We start from the raw sequence: 16,324 nt of genomic DNA on the forward strand, positions 1-16,324 counted from the left end.
AATCAAAGAAATGACTGACCCCTTCTTAGACAAAGGTTATGGCTCCTCAGTAAGAAAGTAGCTCAGTTTCAAATAAATTGAATCTCCACACTTCCTAGGCAGACTAGCTATCCTTACGCTCTTCTGGAAAGAAAGGAGTCTCACCTCCTACCCAGTTTTTGATCTACTTTCTGCAATTCTCTACTTCAGAAAGTGTCTGCTTTAGGATATGCTGCTGGTACAAGTAATTATATCACACTACCTGATCCAGGGCCTCAAACTTCTTTATTTTTTTGAAGATACAATAAATCTGGTAAAAACACATCCACCACAACTAAGCAATGGCCTAATTGATATAAACCTAGAAGCAGAGCTTCTGTATCATCAGTTTTACTTTTTGCCTGGAAGACTGCCTCCATGATAACTATACAGATCTTAATCCACCTATCCAAACATCTTTCTGTGGAACAGAATTGAACTGAGGTAATATGGCAAAAGAGATGGCCAAAGAAGTACCTCTAGTTTAGCACATCTTAAAATAAGTAGATAGATATATAGACAGATAGATAATAATAGACAGGTATGATAGATAGAATATATTCTTTTAAATTCAGGGCTGATGGTTGAGATAGTGGGAAAATAACAGCCAGTAAGGATATGTCAGCACTGATTCAGAATAAAAAGGGAAGCTCTGAAGATGGCATCTACCTTTGGATCACTACTGGTTCCTAGTAGTTTTAAAGGGCCAGTCAAGTGCAAGGGACAAAGAAGACAAATCCTTGGAGGCAAGCAAGGTTAGCAGTTAGATCAGGTGCACACCATCCCTTTCCTTCTCTGCTTATAGTCAGACTCCCAAAGGGTGATGCTCTTAATGGGTGAATGGGGGCAAAACTACCACCCAGAGGCAGATGGTAGAGATAGGTGCTTGCGCTGGTTTTGACTCTGAATATAAGAGACAGAGACAAATTCCCTTCAGACATCATAACCCCAGGCAGCTCTGGGTCCAGAAATCATATGGGTCCAAAAAACTATGGCCAAAACATCTCATACGAGAAATTTAGCTTAAAACAGTTGTGGATTGGCAATATTCCTGGGTGACTAGTAGGAGCAAATGCAACTCTCCTCTAGAATTCACTTTAAACCCAGGTCTCAGTCTCCAAAGAAAAAGTTCCAAGGAACACATGTTCACAAATAAACATCATAATATACACAAGGGAAAATATGAAAGACAGGTAAAGACATATGGAGGATATAATGAGAAAGATCAACAAACATCTAATGGAAGTCCTAGAAGGAAATAATTAAAAATAATAAGAAAGAATGGCTAAGCATTTTCCAAAGTTAGTGAAATATACAAATCTTTACATTCAGGCCACCCTTAATAAACTTGCTCACTCTACTAAACTTATTAGGCTAATATCAACCCTTCATTTGCACACATGACAATCCTGGATAGACCACAATTAGAGTGTCTATTCATGTCACCTTCAAAAGAAGCAAAGGCAATTGAGTACAGTTGCTTGAATAAGCCTTATGGTTTATCTTTCAGAATACCAGAAGTAAGATTATGTATAGTCAAAGCCGATCTTTCCTTCAGGGTCTGAAGTGGTAGGTGAGCTCTGTTAATCCTAAATCCTAGTGTGACCATTCTGCAATCTCCAAAAGAAAAAAAAGAGAAAAGTTTGCATTTTGATGCAGAATACTAGGAAAAGCATAAATTTGAGGGCCAGGTACATCTAAGTTCAAATTCTGATCCTGCTACCGTGCTTCAGGTCCCTTCCTATTAAAAAAAAAATTTAAAAACAACACAGTGGGGAAAGGTTAGAGAATTGAATCACTGAGATAACATGTAAAATGCCAGCCAGATCACTGGCACAGAACAAATGATTATTTCCTTTTCATCCCCCATCCCTCTACTTGCATCATGACTTTCAGACTTTTGTCCAAGACTGAGGTCAGCTCCATGATTAGTTTTTAAACAAATTTCCTACTTTTGACAAAATGGCCATTTTAGTTATAAAACTTTATTAAACTTTTGAAAACCTAAAATTATGTCCACTATTTCTCAACTTAAAGAACTATATGGACAGGCTGGGTATAAAGATTGAAGAGATACTGACCAACCAGAACGGCCAGCCAACGTGACCCAGGTGGATAGGATGACTGAAGTACGAAAAAAGATCTGGAAAAAGATTTCAAGCCCATAACTTAGCACTAACCCGGGAATATTGGAAGATTGTGGTCAAGGCAGGCTGGAGAAGGCTGGTAACCAGAAGTTTAGGCTTCAAAGATGAGGAATATAGGCAAAAGCCATAAATGAAAAGCTAGGGATTTAATTATTCAGGGACTGAGCAATGACCGCTAGAAGCTCAATTCCCAGATCATCTGGGTTACATGTGTCAGAGTTCAAGTTTAGGTGACAGAGATGAAAAGCTCATCACAGAAGGACTAAACTATACCACTGTTAACCTACTAATAATACAATGCCTAGCACGTAGCAAGCCCTCTGTTGAGTGAATGAATGATCAAGCAACCACAGTAAAGCCAGATAAAAATACTGGAAGGTCAGTAGTAAGATTAACATTGAAAGTAAGGCTAAATTCTAAAGGCAAGCAGGTTCACTCAGTGGTTAAAGACCACAGAAGAAAGGGAACCAGACAGTCCCTAACATCACATGGGCAGCAAGATTGCTGAGGTTCTAGAGAATATTTACAAACGGGGTTGAATTTTAGGTGTACTGTGTGTGTGAGTGTACGTGAAGCAAGATACTTCTTTCATATTTTAAATTCATGTTACAGCTTTTTCTTTTTTCTGAACTCACTGTTTTTTCTTCTGTTACATCACACCATAATGTTCATTTCCAGGGTGACATTTATTCCCCAGTGCATTCAAGGACTTCAGAGAGCAAACAGCACCTGCTGATGTGTTACACTTGTTTTTCCAGGACCTACCTAGATTCGTGGTTCTCAACTGGCAGAGGGAAGATAAGGATATTTATCCCTGGAGTAGTTTTCTACTGTTTCATAACAAATTACCACAAACTGAATGGCCTAAAAAAAAGACATATTTGTTAGCTCATAGTTCTGTAAATCAGAAGTCTGGGTACAGTGTGGCTGGGCTCTCTGCTCAGGCTCAAGCGTGGCTGAAATCAAGGTGTCAGCTAGGCTGCTTTCTCATATGGAGTTTGGGGTCCTCTTCCCACCCCATTCAGGTTATCAGCAGAATTCATACCCCTGCAGCCAGAGGACTGAGGTCCCCATTTCCTTACTATCAGCAGGGAGCTACTCTTGATTCCTAGAGGCCACATTTCACATGTCTTGGACCCCAAAGGCAGCACACAGTATCGATGTTTGCTTTCTTTTTTTTTCCTAGATGTTTGCTTTCTCCCAAGCCTGCCAGAGAGTATTTCTCTGACTTCCTTTTCCCACTAGTTAGAGAAAACTCTGCTTTTAAGGGGCTCATGTGATTAGGTCAGATTCACAAGTATCAGCCCTGTATCTTAAAGTCAACTGATTTGGAACTTTAATTACATCTGCACAATCCCATCACAACAGCAGATGGATTAGCACTGAATTAAATAACTGGGAGAAGACGTGTGTATAGACGGAACGAGGCAGTCTTGGAGGTCTAGCTTAAAATTCTGCCTACCATAAACCCCAATGTTGGGATGTTCCTATTTAGATAAATACCATAAAAATGGGGAAAAAAGAAATACCAACCAGTTGCTTTAATTTTTGTAGCAATATTACTATTTCAGACAGTTCTCTCATTAACATGGCTCATTTGCTATAAGATAGTAAACTCGATTAAACTGTATATGCACACACACACACATGCACACATTAGCCTGACTGATATTTCTATGTAAATATTTGCCACCAGATTATTTCACCAATTAAAAATACATATATATGTATGAATGTATATATTCTTTTTCTTCCATGAAAGAAAAATAAAAGATCTCTTCCTCAGATTTTGACCTGGAGTGAATTTTTGAAGCATAAAGTTCATATGTCTTAGTTTCTCTTTCTTTAGATTAGGTCATATATTACTAATTACTGTTTTGAAAAACAAAATTATTCTTAGCCCATATTATTTAGAAGTGAATCTCTAACATTATACTTTGCTTCTAGAAGCTCCACATCAGTGCATCATTTCACAGCTGCTTCAGAAATTATCATTACCATTCTCTTTGTTTGTCAGGCCTGCAGTGTAGAAAACATGATTTTTACCAGTAGAATAATTACACTCCAAGATTTTCTTTGTATTTTTTCCAAGTTCATTTTCTTAGTGGCACTTATTAAACTGTTCCAGAAGCTAAGTGTGACACATGTAATACCTTATATTGGAAATGAATCTCAGATTTTCATGTGTAAGTCTACCTTGTATATGATTGGTTATATATTTTCTTTTAATATTTCCCCTCATTTACACAGTAACACATATTCATTGTAGAAAACTGAGTCATTTTATAAAGGTACAAATAACCATAAATTTCATTTTAATCAACAACCAAAGACAATCACCATTAATCATTTGGGAACACTCTTCCAGAACTCTCTTCGCTTATATACACATATAGATACACAGATAAATAATTTTTGTAAATGGAATTATTCTTCATGCAATTATTTCATAACACCCATTTTCATTTAACACATTATCAGTTCCTGTCATGTCAATGAATATAGAGACTTACTTCTTAACAACTGGCGGTTAGCACATTATTCTTATCTGCTAGTAACCCTTTCTTGGAAAAAACATCCATTGCATACTCCATGTGGTCCTAGTAAGAAAGATGATCAGAGTAGTCTCTCCCTACATGGTGTATGGCAGGGAATCAGTTGACCCATGCCTGAAAACTCAGAGTCTCTATTCCCTTAGCTACAGGGGTTTCCTAAGACCAATCAACATAGACCCTGAGATTTAATATATCAACACTAGGAGAGAGAGAGTCTTACTTCCTTTAGGATTGAGGATTATTAAGACAGTATAAACCAATTGCCTACAGTCATCTTTGCTGACAACAAAAAGGAATCTGTCTGTGATAGGAAAATTGAAGTCTAAGCACAAAAGAGGCAGAGATAAGCAAAGATGAAAGAGAAAGTTTTGAGATATCTTAGACCCTGGATCCCACTATGCCTGAAGCTACTTCATCTGGACTACAGTCAGTGTTGCTATAATACAACACAGGCTTTCCCCAAAATTACTGGACTATGCAAAGTTGTTTCAGGAAAAATCACAGGGCTTATGGGAGAAATGGGACTAGTTGTACAAGATTTAAGAACTTTGTCATGGACACATATTCAAAAAAGGTATGAACGTAATGAAAACGATAGCACAGTTTTACACACTAACTGGTTACGAAATACAAAAATACAACAATAAACATGGTGGTTTAGTTTGAAAAAGACCTGAAGCTTGCTTGTGGAAATGGTTATCAGAAGGGTTGCAAGTTATGAGTTACTGTGAGGTGACAGATGGACAGTTATCTGAAATCAGGTAGAAAGCTGCAACACTAGATGCGAATGGGTATGACTCAAAACATACAAAGAAGTGAGGCAACTGAAAACATACAAAGAAGTGAGGCAACTGGTAGGTGTCTAAGGTCTATGTGTGCATTTTGTGTACTCCTCTGCAACTTGATTCATCTGGGTTTAGTTTTTTGTTTTCACCTAATGTTTCTGGCTGACAAAACTGCACATAAAATGCAAAATTCATCTTACACTTAAATTGTTCTCTAATACATTAGTCACAAAGGAACAGACAAGTGTTAGAGCAGTCTGTACTTGACTATGTAAGTGAATAAATTCCCTTTTTTGGTTTAACATAATTCCAGTTAGCTTTCTTCCAGGGTCCTGGATAGTAATAGATGGCTTAAAAATATTTCATTACACATCAGTAACACATTTTAAGTTCCAGGCTGGCTTCTCTGTGTCTCTTGACACATTTCTAGACTCTTTCTCTACTTTCAGTTCTTGTGTGCTCAGAGATTGAAAATTCATTTTAATATTAACATAAACCATCATTAAGAAGGTGACGTGGTGACTTCCTTGGTGGTCCAGTGGCATTAAGACTTCACCTGCCAATGCAGGGGGTGTAGGTTCAATACCTGTTTGGGGAGCTAAGATTCCACATGCTTCACAGTCAAAAAACATAAAACCAGTCCAGGTTCGATGCATGATACTGGATGCTTGGGGCTGGTGTACTGAGACAACCCAGAGGGATGGTACGGGAGGGAGGAGGGAAGGGGGTTCAGGATGGGGAACACGTGTATACCTGTGGCGGATTCATGTTGATGTATGGCAAAACCAATACAATATTGTAAACTAATTAACCTCCAATTAAAATAAATAAATTTATATTAAAAAAACATAAAACAGAAGCAATATTGTAACAAATTCAATAAAAATATTTTAAAAAGAAGGTAGAATGGACCTGAAAAAGGCATAAAAATTCAAAATCAAAAGATTTTTTAAATTTTATGATTATAATCTGTAACACAACTGACTTTTCAAACAAATGATTGAAAGTTGATGATTACAGAATTTAATCTTGGCCCTGACAAGTTTTGGCCATTTTCAGAATGATTTTTCCCATGGATTCTGCTAGTTTAAAATCCATAAAAACTCTCATGGTGATTGCAATATTAAATCTTGTCATGTAAATACTATAGCTCAAATCACCTAACCTTGTACATAAAAAAGTTTTTCCCTGGGTTATCACTTTAGCTCTTGTTTATGCAAAGGCCTACATGCATTACAGTTTTATCACTGATGTTCTAGGTGATTACTCTTGGAGATGGAGCAAAATTGGCCCCAAAGATACTGCCATTTTGTATTCTTGACAAGAGAAGAGAGCCAGTATTCCATACCACAGACAAGTTCTTTCATACCCTGGCTGTGAGTTTAGCGTTTGAAATCCCTAAGCAGGGTTTATGCTATGCAGATAAGGAGGCATAAAAAGTTTCCTTAAACCCATCAGCCTTAGATCTGTGTAGTTTTTATAGTCATCGGAAATGAGCCACTCAACTCTGCTCTAAAAGCAGACATAAACAATATATAAACAAGTACGGCTGGTTATGCTCCAATAAAACCTTCTTTACAAAAACAGACAGCAGGACAGATTTGTCCAGAGTTCTGGTACCGCAATCTGCCAAAGCCTGCTTTGGACCAATAGTTTTCACATTTTTTTTTTAATGGAGCCTTGCAGCAGTCTCTTGAGAGTCAAGGAAGGCCAAGCAGGCAGGAACCTGAATTATCCCTGCTTCAACTATAATAGTTTTTATTTTTATGATATGTGGACCCTTGTATGAAATCAGGTTTGATTAAAGAGTTTCATTTCTAATAAGGAGAAAACCTTTAAAACCACAGCCTTGGACTAAGCCTAAAATCTGCTGCCTTAAAACTCAAGAACAGGTGTTTAAGGCAAAACAAATATACCTTTTGATATCTTTAAAAAGTGATCATAGGTGGTACACATGTGTTTTGATGTTTCCAGAAATTCACTTTCTCATAAAATTGATAAAAGCATTTAAATAGATAACTTGAACAGCTCTAAAAATGTTATTGGATTATCATTCCTATTTCATTTCAGCTTTCCCTAAACATAATGTTTAAGGTACCTTAAAAGGTCCAAGAGAGGTGGTATGAAATAATGAAAAAAACACCAACTTAGGAGACTGTATTTTCCTCCATTGCTAGATTGTGAGCTCCCGGGAAACAGGAAGTAAATTGTCTTCGTCTTTGAATTATGCTCAGCACCTAGAACAAAACATGACAGTAAGTTTTAATTTTTAAGGCAAATGTAAATTCACTATTACATAGCTAGGAAGAAAATAAATTCAGGTAGTTTATTTATTTATATCTTTCCATAATCCATAAGGGAAAAAAGCATATCTTTCCTGATTGTATGCTAAGTTGCTTCAGTCATATCCAACTCTGTGCAGCCCTATGGACTGTAGCCCACCAGGCTTCTCTGTCCATGGGATTCTCCAGGCAAGAATACTGGAGTGGGTTGCTATGCCCTCTTCCAAGGGATCTTCCTGACTCAGGGATTGAACCCTGGGTCTCCTGCATTGGCAGGCGGGTTCTTTACCATCAGCACTACCTGGGAAGCCCCTTATAGTGAGCAACAAAATAAAAAAGATTGTACTTTGAGATATATTTTTAAACCTAGAAAATTAGCATGTTTAAAACACATAAAAGCTAATAATTGGGTCCACAAATCCCTTATGTGCACTTCTTAATTACAAAAAGCTCTGGAAGCCAAACATTTTTGTTTTGTATTTTTAGTGACTTATTTGACAGTCAATTTAGTCTAACCTAAACTTATCTGACAGTAGTAGCTGACCTGAACTGAAGGTGGCTACTTACTAGTGTTTATCTACCCCTTATGAATAATCATAAGGTTTGCTGCAAGAAATATTACCCTATTTGATTATGCAGCATTTGCCCTCAACTCCCTAGGGTGTTAAAGAATACATAGTATATGGCATTCGGTTTTACACAAACTCGCCAGACAACCCCAGGTCTTTTCCTGGTAGCTTTCCACGTGGGAATCTAGAATCCCATTCCAGCCTCTCTGAGGCCATGACCCCGGTCCCAGTTGCTTTTCTGCTGCCATCTTGAGCAACAATTGTGCAAACAGCTCCGAGTGCCTTCCTGTCATGGCAGTTGGAAAAATAAACGTTTCCCGATTATATATAAAGTCAGCATTATCACTTTGATGGTCAATGATGCGTTAACAAAGAACATCTTAGTCTTTTATAAGCACCTTTCTATTTTCATCACTGGACACAGCAGTTGAGGATCAGAATTAAGTTACAAGCTCTTATCCTTGCAACGGAATCTGCTCAATATATTTACCATTTGACTGATGCACATATTGACCAGTATGTAAGAATTTCTCTCCCGTTAAGTGTGGGCAACAATAGTTATCTGTAAAGAGAAAGTAACCGGAGGCCCTACAGTGGCTCAGCTCCAGCAACAAATCCATCATTACTCCATCGAACTGGCACACTCCCCACTATCTCTCCTGGACCCCACCCTCTGGCCAGCAGGATCCTATCTAGAGATCTCAATTAGAGATCTTGTACTAAATAGCACAGGTTATGCCCCATAACGCTAGAGGAGGTGGACCCGCCTACTCCCTAGGGTTTGGGAATCTGGGCTTGGATAAATTAAATCGACGAAAATTTAAACCACAATGCCAACTTATCCCGACACCATTTCCTCATAAGAAAAACAGCAAACTCCAAATCACCCCTCTAAAAATGCCTCTGTTTAGAATTGCAGAGTTAGAGAATGGGACACTCTGCCGGACCCCACCTACATCAGGCGCGCTCCCACAAAGTCGGGGGACCGCGTCGCTCAGGCGTAGGCTCTAGACTCCTCCCCTCAGAACACTCATCCCCACACTTCCCCACTACTTCCGGCCCTCACCGAACGCCCTCAACGGCGCTTGCGCCGTTTTGATAGGCTTCTAGAGTACAAAAAATCTGAGCTCTGCCTCTCAGGAACCGCCCCCGCCTCCTCTTCGCCCCACCCACGCCCCACCGGCCCCTCCCGAAATCTCGCGAGGGTAGGTGCGCGTCCGTGTTTTGCGGGCAACTGGCTCTCCCAGCAGCTGTAATTGCTGCTGCGGGAGATATTGGAGCTGCTGTCGTCCGCGCGCCCGCCCTCCCCCACTGAGGAGAGCCACCGCCTCTTTCGCTCTCTTCGCACACCTATCGCCGGGAGCGGCGGCAGCAACAGTCCACCGCCGCCTCCTCAGACGGCCGCTCTGCCGGTTATTGCCTCAGTCCGGCACTTGCCGGCGGCCCCCTGTCCAGCTCCTCTCTTCAGATCGTCTGCTCCCTCCTCATCCTCCCCGGGACCCACCTCCCCACGGTTCGCCGGTGTGGAGGACGACGAGGAGGAGACGAGAGTCACCCTCCCTCCAGGCGGCGCCGGCCCCCTCACCCGCGGGTGTGTCCTATAAATGGCGTCGGAAAGCGACACGGAGGAATTCTTTGATGCCCCTGAAGATGTGCACCTTGAGGGCGGCGACCCTACCGGGTAAGTGACCGGAGCCCTGGCCCAGAAGCCAGGCGTCCCCGTCTCCTGGCTTCCCCTGTGCCTTCCCCCCTACACCCCTTCCAGGTCCCGTCGCCGCAGCCCCTCCGTCTCCCTCGGCTACTTCAGAGTGAGTTCCGGGGAGGGCAATCGCCCACCTCGGGCAAACCCCGCTCTTGGCCCTGGTAAACGGCCCCCGGGCTTCTCTCGGAGCCGCTTTCTCTTGTCCAGCTTTCTGCGAGGTGGGACAGTTTACGAGCTCGAGAACCAGGGATGTGTATTTGAGGGTTTCAGAGCTTACCTTGAAACATCCGTTTTGGCCTTGGGGGCCATAGATTAAAGGAGCGGTAACAGGAATTGCAGTGACGGGTTTTTTTTTCTTCTTTTGCCGCTAACTTACCTATCCGATTCAGAGGTGTCTCTACTTCTCCCTATTTGCTGTCCTCTTTTGGTTGCACAAAAAGAAAAGGAGCGGAGCGAGGGGAGGGGGAAGACTGGGTGTTTACTTAGGAAAGTCCTCTAGCTGATGTACTCTAGATCCACGGTGTTTTATTAAAATAGCACCTTGTCATGAGGCAGAGGAAATCGAAGACGAGGTCCTTTACAATTAGCGAGACTGCGGTCTTAAAAGAGTTGCCGTACAGAAATGTGTACAACCGACTACAGCGATACAAACAAGTGCTGAGTAATCTGTGGTTGGAAGGAGAGCCACAGCTTTGTGCTCTTTATCTAATTCTGCAAAATGTTTTAGTGGTGATTAATAGGGAGATTCTGAGTAGGAACTACAGTAGTTGGAATGCTTCGCTTGCCTGGGACTTCTACTGACCCACTCCCGACTCTTCCGAGTTGGAATAATGTTTAAAGCGAGTTCACCGAACTCGTCTACTGGTCTTGTGTGGCACTAGAGGCAGTGAAATACATTTTCGTGCTTATAGGAACTTGAAAATGGGTAAAATTTGTCCTGTTACTGTAAAAGTCACTAATATGGTTCCAAAAGTCAGCTGCCTTCAATTTGCAAGCTTACCCGTGGAAGAAATACCTTATTGCAAATTAATATTATCTGTACATTCTAGAAGTCGTTCTAAAACTGAATAAGTATTATATATAATATGTACCCCAAAAGTTACAGCCACAAAAGCAGAGAAAATGTATGTTGGTAGGTCGTTAATGAGTGTGTTTCCACCAACCTTCAAATCACTAGTATAGGATTTGAAGGTTGGCAATGGCCAATCTTGAGATGGCATTGAATCTCCTTTAACTTAGCAAATTCACAGCTAGATGGTAGAGGATAGAAAATTCACTTGGATTTCCAAGTATATAGGAGTCCTGTGAAATTAAATTTTGTCTTCCTGGTATTCCCCTTAAAGTAATCATGATTTAATAAATTTAGAGCTGTATGGGTATTGTTTCTTTTCAATGAATGTAACATTTAATTTTGACGAACAGCTACATCAGGACCTGTGTAAACTGCCTAGTAGTCCAGTACCTGGCAGAAAGATCTCCAGTGTTCATTCCTTCTCCTTCCTTTCTTGTAATTAGCAAATTTAACTTCACAGGGTGCTTGCTTTGGGAGGAAGTATGCACAACTTGGAGTTATTTAACTTATCTAAACTGAATGAGTCATTTTGATAGAATTGCTAGTCACTTCTTCCCTCCTGGGATAATAAACTTCTCAAGCACTTTGATCCTTTGATTTGCTAGGTAAAAAGCAAAAACATCTCTTAGGACCCAGCCTTCTGATTTTAACTCTAACCTGCCCAAATATTGAGGATGTTGAGCTCTATGGGTAAAACTACTGTCAGTCTGTGAATTTCAAGGCTCCATCCTGCATTATTGAGGGGCTTTCGAAGGAAATTAAACTCTACCTGTGTAAATTTAATCAGGAGAATTTAATCTGAAAAGAACTAGCAGTACTGAGAGGACTGCACAAGGTTGGCATTATTAACATTCCCTCTGTCCTTTGTGACAGTTTTTGTTACTTGCATAAGGTACTGTGAGGAAACTTGGCTGGGTAACTAACAACCTAGAAATGAGTGAGAAATCTTGATTTGTGAAAACATATGGTATCATCAGATATCAGTTATTAGAAGTATCTTCTCTCCCTTGAGATACACTCGGAGATTTACACTGTATGCACTCTAAGAGGTTAACCGACCCGGTTTGGGCACTTTAAGAAATGTTCCTTGCATTGCATGTTCTAGACTACACAGAACATTTCACCAGATTGTAGTAAACTGAGTAGGCTGTTGAGAGTTATCTCATGTTTTGTTAATTAGCAGAATCCAGATAAACAATCCATTTCCTAAAACTGATTTCTTTCTTCTTTTCCCCTTCCAATGGTGTCTTCAGCTTTGTTATTCTTCTCTTTGAAATCAAAGTTAATAAAGTTAAAAATCAGTCCAGTTTTTTATAGGATGACTTGATTTGAATGCAGCTACTTTTCCACAGTGGGAGATCAACTCCACTTGTCCAGCTTTGCAATGTACATCACAGTTACAATGCTTTATTTTGATTGATATTTTAGGTCAGATTTCCTTATTCTTTTCTCCATTTTAATGAGAAACCTTAGGCTCAAAGAGGTTAATAAATTGGCCTAGGGGACACAGCTTGTAAGTGACAGCTGGGATTTGAAACCAGTTCTTTGGACTCCTACTCCAGGATTTTTTTCTAGTACATTATAGCTGCCCCATACTGGGTGTGTGTGTGTGGGGTGTGTGTGTGGGGGGGGGTGTGGGTGTGTGTGTGGTGTGTGTGTGTGTGGTGTGTGGGTGTGTGTGTGGTGTGTGGGTGTGTGTATTCAAGGTAATTTCCTCCAAGAGATACTTGAGTCAAATGCTTTAGGGCCAACTTGCTAAGTTGAACTGGTGCATATATTTAAAACTAGTAGCCCAAACTTCAGTTCTCTTGACTAGAAATTCCCACTTTCTCTTTCAAGAATGTGTATTTTGTTTTGTCAGATAGGGCTGTTATAGGCATGTTACAGCTGGAAGAGACATCTGGTTTAACTCCTTCATGTAAACTGTGAAAGCCAAAGCCCTGAGAAAGGAAAGTGACTTGTCCAAGGTGCCACAGCAAACTAATGGCAAAGTTAGGACTTGAATCCAGATCAGTTTCACTGTCTAGAATTATCTTCTGCTATCATGCTATCTTTTGATAAAGCAGGAAAGGGAGGAGAAAGTTTGATATAGTACAAAAAAGCCCTGGACTATGAGTCATTTCATTTCCTCATCTTTAATTTGAGGAGAGTTTAACAGACTTGATGGTATTTGGTACATGATTTAAGACCTGTAGATTTGAAATTCGATATTTACTGGGTAAATTATATGTGAAATGAATGTTTGTGCTATTTTGTGTGGATTATGCATACACATACTAAAGGCTTGCACTGAGAACATGTTGTAAAAACAAACGTGATGTTTTGAGCATTCTTTATTTTTTTATTGGAAGAAATGGTAAAATTTTTAGAGTAGGAAGGGACAGAAGATCGTTTGGCCCCGCTCTTCCATTTAACTGAAAGAGAAACTATGCTCAGAGAGGGGAAGTGACACATTGCTGATTAGTGGCAAACTCAGAACTAGAACTCAAGTCTCCTGATTCCTCATTTATACCATGATGCCTTGTCTGTAGAAGGAAGGAAAGTTTGGCAGTTATTCCTGCTGTAGGTTTCTGGCACATACTCTGTTAGTGGGACTCCTGAGATAGTCAACTACATCTAATATGATTCTGTTTCTTTCATGTCTTGCTGTCAGAGGACATGGAATATTCTAGGATCCTCACTTTTGCGCACTAATTTTCTCCAAGTCTGGATGAAAAAACGGTGACAGAACAGAACAGCTAATATAAGAACAGGGATGTGGGGAGGGAGGAGGGAGGGGGGTTCAGGATTGGGAACATGTGTACACCCGTGGCGGATTCATGTTGATGTATGGCAAAACCAATACAGTATTGTAAAGTAAAATAAAGTAAAAAAAAAAAAAAAAAAAAAGAACAGGGATGGTCATTTGTTTTGTTAGTTTATTGTCAGTTATGGTCTATTATTTTAGATTGGAGTAATAACCCAAATCTTGGATTTTTAAGTCATAAGAACTGAGATCAAACTGTCCCAAAGAGTTGTTTGGTCTAAAAAATAAAAAGTTGCCTAACTGCCTTTGTTGAAAACTCAGTTTTTCACTAGGACATCAGAAACATTTCTCTCTGAATTGAAAATTGATGCATTTCAATTAAAAATTATTTGCGTGATATGGGTTAACAGCCCTATTAAAAATAAGCTGTTATTTAACAACCTTATTAAAAATGGCTATTATGGGTTGGCCTGGAAGCATAGATGAATTATATCTGATTGCTATTGGCTTTGTGGATTGATAGAAATATATTTACATATGCTTTTTTAATCACACCATGTAGAGGTGGGAGGGGACCTTTTGCATATTAATTAGTAATATGCTCTAAATTTAGTGGCCTCCAACTGTCAGTTTGGTAACTCGTGGAAGTAGGACAGTCTGAAGCAGTACTGCAGTTTGGGGACTCAATTTGAATCTGTACAAACTCTTAAAACTGAAAACTTTATTCTGTTCTTGGGATAACCTACTTCAAAAAATAGGGTAGATAAAATTTGATCTTTAAAAATGTTAAAAACCTAGATAGTTGTAGGATGTTGACGGTTCAGTGATGGTCCTACAGAACAAAAAGTAACTTCTAATTGTTGTTGTTTGAGACCTGTATAGCCTTCACAGTACATGACAGTCCTTGTGTTCTTTTCAGTTCATTGTTTCGATTTTGACAGTCAGGTGAATTTGCCAGGCAAGCACCTTGAAGAGGCTGTTTGTTTCCTCCTCAAACTCTGCCTGCAATTCTGGTGATTACTTCCTGGGATACGTAGGTGGAGGCCAGGGTGGTGGTGATGGTGGTGGAGTAGGTGGTGAAGGTAGCCCCCGAAGCCGAGAGACAGGTTCTCAGACTGCTTACTGGGACATGGATAACTGAGATCAGATGAATCACAGTATTTAGTATTGTTTTAGATACACACCTATACAGTGAATTAAACAACTCTTTCTGTGAGAGATTAACAGTCTATAAGAATTTAAAGTAATAAAAATTGTAGGTACTTTATGATGCCCTACTGATACTTAACTTGAATTGCTAATTAACCTACATTTTTGTTTTCTACCCACAGCTAAGCTAATTTCTACAAACTTTCACAAGGTTTGTTCCACCCTTGCTGTCAGATATTATTCTGCTAACAAGCTAAACCTTTAATTGGGTGCTTTTCTTACTCTTCAGAGTGGAATCTTATCTGTTCTCTTATTTCAGACTGAGCAGCCTTTGTATTAGTCTGTCATCTCATGATTCAAAATTGTGGAAAGACTGCACAAGACATAATGTGGGCCTCGTACCTGATGGCAACCCCAATGTTTTTCCCCAGTCCTATACAAATTTATCTTGGTTACTGTAGCAACCAGCCTATCAGTTATTTTTCTAGCTCTTTTGCCTGCTCAGATACTAGGATTACCATATAATCAGGTTCTGCTAAAGCCCTCCAGATCTTAGCATTTTATTACCAGCTGCAGCTGTCTGACAGTTTCAGCTTGGCATTCCATTAGGGTCAATTGGTTTTAAGTTCACAAAACCTTTTTGTCCCCAAACATTTTAAACATACAGAATTTAACAGGAACATGTTTAGGCAATATTTCTCTCATGCTAATTTTATCAGTTCCATTGTTAGTCATTCTCTTGAAGATTGAATGCATTACATCCCTGGCATTCAATGGCCATCCATTTGTCATATCAGCTAGAATAAATTTCAAGATCGAGTTACCATTTAACAAATATATACAAATATGATTTTAGACTTTATGTCATCACCAGCTAGCTGAAGTGACTTAAAAGTACCTTGATTCATCAACTCACAAATAAATAATCTGGCTTCTACCAAAAATTATTTCTATAGATAGCAGATAGGATGTTTGGACTTTTCATTCTAATTTTGGAAAACAGTTCAGCTGTTTAATAGGAAAGTTTATCTTTCTTTTGCAGCCTTTGATAAATGGGAAAAGAAACATAAAGATTGAATAGTTGTACAGATCTTTATTATGTTCTATTTTTTAAAATCTCGTAAAAACCTCAGAATTCAAATAACTAAAATAGTTAAGTTACAAACATGTTTGTCTTGCTAAAAATAAGAATGTTGAAGAAATATTTAGAATATATAAACTGATAGTTCATATAGTAGTTTATATAATGTTTGTGTTAGTGTTTCTTTTTGGTGCTCATGCTTGTTAATATTATATGGT

At 39.4% G+C, this 16,324-nt stretch overlaps 1 protein-coding gene across 1 annotated transcript in view; it reads left to right on the forward strand.

Moving 5' to 3' along the window:
• The first annotated feature begins 9,540 nt into the window (after positions 1–9,540).
• Positions 9,541–16,324, forward strand: part of WDR44 (WD repeat domain 44) — an 88,594-nt gene continuing 81,810 nt past the window's right edge. Inside the window, exon 1 of the mRNA XM_005700267.3 lies at positions 9,541–10,037. Within this exon, the coding sequence (XP_005700324.1) occupies positions 9,961–10,037 (77 nt within the window). The 5' untranslated portion in view covers positions 9,541–9,960. The remainder of the gene's footprint in view (positions 10,038–16,324) is intronic.

The sequence above is a fragment of the Capra hircus genome, assembly GCF_001704415.2.
Source record: "Capra hircus breed San Clemente chromosome X unlocalized genomic scaffold, ASM170441v1, whole genome shotgun sequence".
NCBI lineage: Eukaryota > Metazoa > Chordata > Mammalia > Artiodactyla > Bovidae > Capra > Capra hircus.